At 38.9% G+C, this 8,109-nt stretch overlaps 1 protein-coding gene across 1 annotated transcript; it reads left to right on the forward strand.

Annotated features, from left to right (window-relative positions):
- Positions 1 to 599: 599 nt before the first annotated feature.
- On the forward strand, positions 600 to 6,623 carry LOC131198009 (vomeronasal type-2 receptor 26-like). The gene is made up of 4 exons (XM_058182517.1): positions 600 to 1,400; positions 2,401 to 2,628; positions 5,093 to 5,219; positions 5,713 to 6,623. The coding sequence occupies exons 1-4, from the start codon at positions 600 to 602 to the stop codon at positions 6,621 to 6,623; spliced, it is 2,067 nt and encodes a 688-aa protein (XP_058038500.1).
- Positions 6,624 to 8,109: the final 1,486 nt, after the last annotated feature.

The raw sequence follows: 8,109 nt of genomic DNA on the forward strand, positions 1-8,109 counted from the left end.
TTATTGGCCAAGTGTAATTTGTCTTGGTGCATATGGTATTGAAGGAAAAGAAATGAAGAGGATTAATTGGGGTAAATGAGTTATAGAATATGGCAGAAATTAGATTAATTATAATGGCATTTTATATCAATCTAATATAATTTAGGAGGAAAAATTCTTGCAAATTTTCTTATTGTTGCAATGTAAAAGTAAAAACCCAAGCAGGCAAATGTTAGAAACATTGTTCTGGTAATATAATACTCTTATATTATTTCATTTCCATGAAATATAAACTTTATGTGAAAGACAATGTGTTTTTCATCAAATTTGCTAATGGACACGTGAGAATGATGACTTAACAATCTCCTTCTAGGACACTCTGAATGTGCATGTAAAATATATCTTTAGTCAAAATACGAAATATCTGTTGAACATGAATATGTACGTTATAGTAGTTTAAATGGGTGAATAATATCATTTCATCCTACATTTCAAAAAAGGAAGAAGAGGATAAGTGTCCTGTTGAAATTTGACCTGTATTTTTCTTTTTCTTTTTTAAGTTAATTTATGGTTCCACTACTGAAATTAATACAAAAAAAGAAGCTGCAATGCAGCAACAAATGTTCCCAAATATAGATGGTCAATATAAGGGAATTCTTTTATTACTTCTGCATTTTGGATGGACATGGATTGGCATCTTGTTTGCAAAAGATGACAGCGGTGAGAAGTTCGTACAAAATGTGGTTCCCATGATAGCCAAGAAGGGCATCTGCTCAGCCTTCCTTGAAATATTTCCAGTCATTGATTATTCCAATAGCATTGCTGAGCTGGTAGAAGTGGGACTTCAAATGTACATGGTGGTTATGAAAAGCAGAGCTAACGTAATATTAGTTCATGGTGAAATTTACGGAATTATAGTTCTGAGACTTCTTTCCACTAATTTGAAAATTGAAGATGCACCATTATGGAGAAAGGCTAAAATCTGGGTCATGACCGCTGAGATGGATTTCACGTCACTTCCCTTTCTGAGGAAGAGTGACCTAGTCTTCCTCCATGGTGCTCTGTCTTTTGCAATTCACACAGAGAAGGTGTTAGGGTTCCAGCAATTTGTTCAGATGAGGGACCCTACCTCGGAAAAAGGAGATACTTTTATCAAGCTCTTCTGGGAAAGTGCCTTTGAATGTTCCTTCCCCATCTCTGGAATGGAGGAGGAAAATGCAGTTCCCTGCACTGGAAAGGAGAAACTAGAAGCTCTTCCTACATCTGTGTTTGAAATGGACATGACTGGCCACAGCTACAGCATCTACAATGCCATCCATGTGGTGGCACATGCTTTCCAAGACTTCCATTCATCCATGATGGGATACAGAGCTAGAGGACATGAAGTCAAATGGAAACATCTGGATCAAAAGTCGTGGAAGGTAAACCCTTAAACAAACCAATTACTGTCTGCTCACAATATCTACAACCTGAACCCTAAACCTCAATTAAATTCATTCTTCCAAAGGAAATGTAAAAGTTATCTTTCTTTTATTTTCTACTAGCTGATAACCCGGCGTTGCCCGGGTATTTATTTTTCAAGCAATCCCCCTTACCAGAGAGAGCTCCCTTGTGGAGTACTATGAAGCTGTTACCATGTGCTATGCAGTAGAAGCCATTTTAAGGCACAACAGGCTGTATCATAACAGAACATGAATCCAAAATGCACACTATCACTGTCAAAAATACTGTGATTTGACACTATAGATATAATTTATTCCTTTTCATTGCAGTGGCCCAGGCATTCCAGAGTTACACTGGAACACACACACACACACACACACACACACACACACACACACACACACGAGAGACAGAGAGAGAGAGAGAGAGAGACAGAGAGAGAGAGAGACAGAGAGAGAGAGACAGAGAGAGAGAGAGAGAGAGACTGAGGAGTGTTAGGGGTGTCTACCAAGTTTGGTTGAAATTGCTCGAGGCTTTCCAGAGTTATGCTGGAACACACACACACACACACACACACACACACACACACACACACGAGAGAGAGAGACAGAGACAGAGAGACAGAGACAGAGAGAGACAGAGAGAGAGAGAGAGACTGAGGAGTGTTAGGGGTGTCTACCAAGTTTGATTGAAATTGCTCGAGGCTTTCCAGAGTTATGCTGGAACACACACACACACACACACACACACACACATATTATTCTTTTGAGCATTTGCATCTGTTTTATGTTTTAGTTGCTTTATTTTGAGTTTGTGCTGTAAAGGATGCATTATTTTAATGCTAGTTTACCAGAGTGCATACTGTTATTGCATTGCCTACTATCTTCCCTTTAAACTTTGAAGAAAATATTATTGAATGAGGGAATGAATGTTTTTCCTTGGGTACCTGATTTCTTTCTTTCTTCTTTTCCATTGTAGCTAAACCAATTTATGAGAGGGGTCTCATTCAACAATAGTGCAGGGCAAAAGGTTTCTTTCAACCAAAATGGAGAATTGGAGACTGGATTTGATATTATGAATTGGATCACATTCCCCAATCTATCATTTCTGAGGGTCAGAGTTGGAGGAATGGAAATCATGGATTCTCAGGAAGCATTGTTCACCATTGATGCGGCTGATATTGTATGGCCAAGGAGATTTAACCAGGTATGGTTAATTCCATTTTAGCTTGTAGATATATAGCTTTCTGTCATTCCTCAAGTTGTCTTATCTTCAAAGTCCAGCACAAAAATTAGATTCAAATGCAAAATATTTCAAATACTCCAGGATTACTAAATGTTCTCCAGACCAATCTGGGGAGTGTTACACTGTGTCTCTTCTCTTGGATGCCTTCTAAGTTATATATGTGAATGGAGAGATCAGAGAATTTAAGATGTAGAATTGATGTTTCTTGTCATATTGAAATAAAACAGTGTGTTTTCCTATTCAGCAGGAGCCATCCAGATGTGAAAAAGAAAGGTTGTGCCAAGGATTTTTGCAAAGATTTTGGATTTTTTAGATGTCGACCCTGAAGCTGACATATGTGTAGCCATATTTTATTGCAGCCTTTGTCTATTCTTTTCTTAGCTTTCTTTAGATTTTCTGCAAAGGAATTTAGCAGTGCTTCAGGTTCGCCACATTCTAGCAGTAGGTAGGGGGGTTGTAGAGATAAGGGGGAATATTATGGCTAGTTGACATTCCTTCCCGTGGGAACTGAGAAGGTGCCTGCAGCTGGTGGAAGGTGGAGCTTGGAGTCATTGGACTGATGGACTGAGAACTGATGGGGAGAAGTTTCAAACTTTTGCTTTTTACTGGATATAATTCCGGAGTCTGTCCAGAGTTGGATTTGCACCAAGACCTTGCCAATTTGATCTGTTCCTAATAAATAGACTTTGAGGAAAAATGGAGGCCTTGCATTTTTATTCTTTATTTTTTATTTTAGTTATTTTATTTTGTCACAACAATATATGTAGGTATCATACAAAAAGATTATATAGTAAATAAACACATATATGAGTAAATATAAGGAGGTATAAGCATATATATAGGAAGAAGAAAAGAAAAACAATAGGACAGGAACGGTAGGCACGTTTGTGCGCTTATGCACGCCCCTTGGACATATAACTTGGAATCTTGACAGGAGAGATAACAGTGGTCTATCTAGTTTTCAAAAATAACCTGCCTGCCTTTTAGTACTTATTGAATACTGCTTAGTACTGAAGGTTGTATGGTTGAACGCTTTCTTCAAATGAAATAATCCTGCTCTCTATTGAAGAAACTAATGCAGAAGTTGACCCACACTCTGTCAAGGACCTAGGAGTACTCATTTCTAAAGATCTAAGTCCTAGAGCACACTGTAACATCATTACAAAAAAGGCTTTAAGAGTTATAAATCTTATTTTACAAAGTTTTCTCTCTGGTAACGCCAGGGGTGAAATGCTCCCAGTTCAGACCAGATCACCAGATCCGTTAGTGATGGTGGTGGGTGGTTCAGAGAACCGGTAGCAAAAATCCCTGCCCCCCTTCCCCTCACATGCCCAACTGATCTGTGCGATTGTCAGAGGTTTTTTTTAACTTTTAAAAGCATTTTTTCTTCAGCTGAAAAAATCCTTTAAAAGTAAAAAAAAAAAAGCCTCTGCTGATTGTGCAGCTCAGCTGGGATTGTCAGAACCCTATCAAAGCATTTTTTCTACAAGCTCTTCAGCCGAAGAGGCTGTAGATAAAATGCTTTTAAAAGTAAAAAAAAGAGTTGGCCACGCCCACCCAGTCACATAACACCCCCCCAAGCTACACCCACAGTGCCCACAGAACTGGTAGCAACAAATTTTACATTTCACCCCTGGGTAACGCTATACTTCAAACTAAGGCATATAAAATCTTTGATAGACCTATCCTTGATTTCTGTTCACCTGCCTGGAACCCTCACTGTATTTCAGACATCATTACATTAGAGGGGGTCCAGAGATATTTTACTAGGAGAGTTCTCAAATCTTCTGCTCGAAATAAAATTTCCTATACCACCAGGCTTGAAATCTTAGGTCTAGAAATCCTTGAACTACGTTGTCTACGTTTTGACCTATGCTTAGTTCATAAGATTATTTACCAAAAGGTTCTACCTGTAAATGAATACTTTAATTTCAACCATAATAATACAAGGGCCATCAATAGATTTAAACTCAATGTAATTTACTCTAATCTTAATTGTAGGAAATATGACTTTTGCAACAGAGTAATAAATGTCTGGAACAATCTACCTGATCCTGTTGTTAGTCTCTCTAATCCCCATACCTTTTACCAAAAAATTATCTACCGTGAATCTTTCATGTTTCTTAAGAGGTCTCTAAGGGGGCGTGTATAAGTGCACCAGAGTACCTACCATCCCTGTCCTATAGTTCCCAATTTACAGTATATTCTCTTTTTGGGGGCCAATTTTTTTTTTTCATGTGTCCATGTCTGTGTCTACTCTGTTACTTGTTTTCTTATATTTGTTGACAAATAAAATAAATAAATAAATAAGTTAGCCATAGGTGAAGGCAGAAAAGGAGAGCAGTATGACTCTGTTTCGTACTGTGTTACCACTAAGTGCAAATTTTTAAAAAGAAAAACATATTCTCCTTTTCTTCTTTAACAGGTCCAACCTCTGTCTTTGTGTAATAATCAGTGCCATTTGGGTTATGCTAGGAGCAAGATAGAAGACAAACCCTTTTGCTGCTATAATTGTCTACAATGTCCACATGGGAAGATTTCCAACCAAGATGGTGAGTTCTTGCATATGCTAATGTAATAGATAGATAGATAGATAGATAGATAGATAGATAGATAGATAGATAGATAGATAGATAGACAGACAGACAGACAGACAGACAGACAGACAGACAGACAGACAGACCTAAATAAAACTGTGAGTCAAAACAGCAAAACTCTAGATTAATACTCTAGATTAAAAGTTCCTGTGAGAGAAACTCTTTGTATTGTTCATAGTTTCTCTTGAGTTGCTCATCTGGGAATTTTAAATCTCACATCCTATTAGAAGATGGAAAGAGTAAAAGGTAGCAAATTGATCGGCATTCAGTTTATTGAATGGATTTCAAATACCAAGAGATACCAAACAATGTATCTTGGAGCAAAGGGTTTTCAAACAGGAAGTCTACTGGTTCTCATGTGTTATATAACAGGTTTTTGTTCTTAATGCACGGTGCTCAGTTTTTATTTTTTTCAGTGCAATTTGTATATTATGAATTTATTTTGTAGACATGGATGATTGCTTTCAGTGTCCAGAAGATCATTATGCAAATGAGAACCACGATTTGTGTCTTCCAAAGATTGCAACATTTTTGATGTATGAAGAAACTTTGGGGATCATTTTGGCCAGTTCTGCTCTTTTCTTTTGTTGGGTCACAATTGGAATCCTTTGGATCTTTATTAAGCATCAGGACACTCCCATAGTCAAAGCCAACAACCGGAATATCACCTATGTTCTCCTTATTGCTCTCCTCTTGTCTTTTCTTTGTTCATTATTATTCCTCGGGAAACCTGACAAAGTGACATGTCTCCTTCGTCAAACTGCCTTTGGGATCATCTTCTCTGTGGCCATTTCTTGTGTCTTGGCCAAAACCATCACTGTAGTTCTGGCTTTCATGGCCACTAAGCCTGGGTCTAAGATGACCAGATGGGTGGGGAAAAGATTGGCCATGTCCATTGTGTTGGGCTGCAGCTTAATTCAAGGAATTATTTGCACTATATGGGTGACGACTTCCCCCCCATTCCCAGATGCTGACACAAATTCAGGGGCAGAAGAAATCTTTCTGCAGTGTAATGAAGGCTCAGTCTTTATGTTCTACTGTGTCTTGGGCTACATGAGCTTCCTTGCCATTATTAGCTTTACAGTGGCTTTTCTAGCAAGAAAATTGCCTGACGCTTTCAATGAAGCCAAGTTTATCACCTTTAGCATGTTGGTCTTCTGCAGTGTGTGGTTGTCCTTTGTTCCATCATACCTGAGCACCAAGGGGAAATATATGATTGCTGTGGAGATCTTCTCCATTATTGCTTCTAGTGTTGGGTTACTGACTTGTATTTTTTCCCCTAAATGCTATATCATTGTTTTGAGGCCTTCCCTAAACAGCAAACAACAGCTAAGAAGACAAACCCAGAACAATGCATAAAATTATACATTTCACAATTTCAGATTGTCTGTAGGAAAAATGAATCATTTAATCTTCTACTTCAATATCACCTAGAATTATACCCTTTCAAATCCCCAGGTTTAATTTTCAGTTGACGAGTAAAATAAAGTATTTCCATTTACATACCATCTACTACATTAGTGCTGATGCATTAAACATATTGTGCAATATTGTTCAAGATTGCCCATCTGGTTCCTCAGAAGATCTACATAAAGAAAAAACAGAGGTGATCACCTGGATAGTTGAATTGGACTTATGGAGTTATGAGGCCACTGCCATGCCCCCATAGATGTTTTATATATAATGAAGTGGACTGTGTATATGTGTTTACTTCTCTTCTGTCATGTTCTCATCAGACACTAAATAATAATAATTTGTGATGACCAGTATTCTTTTCATATTTTTTCAAAGAACCTAAATTGATATTCATGAATAAAACCCTATAAAATTATCTTCAATCTTTCATCTAAATCATGATAAACAGTTGGTGGACATTATTCGATAAAAACATTTGTCAATAGTTTTAAATCACCATTTTATTTTATCTCCATGGGTCAACAAGCTCCATGGATCAATGTGCATAAGCGCACCAATGTGCCTACCATCCCTGTCCTTCTGTCCCCATTTATTCATACCCTTATAATTTATTCATACCCTCATAATCATGTTTATACTAATATCTGTTATCTTATGTGTTTGACAAATAAATAAAATAAAATAAATAAAATAATTGTCCTCTGTGGAAAAAAAAATCTTTTGTAATTTACCATGTATATCTTTAATGTTTGTCTCATTTTTCATTCCTAGCTGAGTCCAAATTAATTGCAAAACAAGTCCTTCGAAAGAAGTCCTTTGGAATTATCACAAACCTTTATCTTCTTAAAAAAGCTCTGCGCATGCGCAAGATGGCGCGGCTCTGAAGACTCGGCTCCGGCGTCGAGAGGCCCCTTCGATGCTGGCGATGCCTCGATTGCCCGTTTAGCCGCTTGCTGCCCCCGGCCCGGTAGATCTTACCTCGGGCAGCCATATGAGAGGTCTCTGGACTTTTTCATCCATATGGCTGCCGAGAACGAGGCCGGGTAGGCAAGCGGTGGATTCGGGCGGCCATGTTTAGGCTCGGAGGTGGGGCGATGAGTCGGCGGTTTTTCCGGCCGCTTCTCGGCCGACTTGTCTTGCCGGCAGGCCTCTAGCCTCTGGCTCGTTTCCCGGCCCTCTTCTGAGCATGGACTCCGGACTTTTCGGGTTTTAGCCCTTTGGGCTCCAGCCTCTGCAACGTGGACGACCTGGAGATAGCGGAGGTATTACATCTACCCTTATTGCCATCTGCCTCGTTGCCATGGTTTTCTGGCTTTCTCCCTGCTGCCGGACTGTTGACTTGGCAGCCTTCATATCCCCCAACCTCTCGGAGAGGTTTAGCCTTTTGCATGGGCTTCGCCTCTTGGAGGGAGAGGTCTGGGGAGACCCG

The sequence above is a fragment of the Ahaetulla prasina genome, chromosome 4 (genome assembly GCF_028640845.1).
Source record: "Ahaetulla prasina isolate Xishuangbanna chromosome 4, ASM2864084v1, whole genome shotgun sequence".
NCBI lineage: Eukaryota > Metazoa > Chordata > Lepidosauria > Squamata > Colubridae > Ahaetulla > Ahaetulla prasina.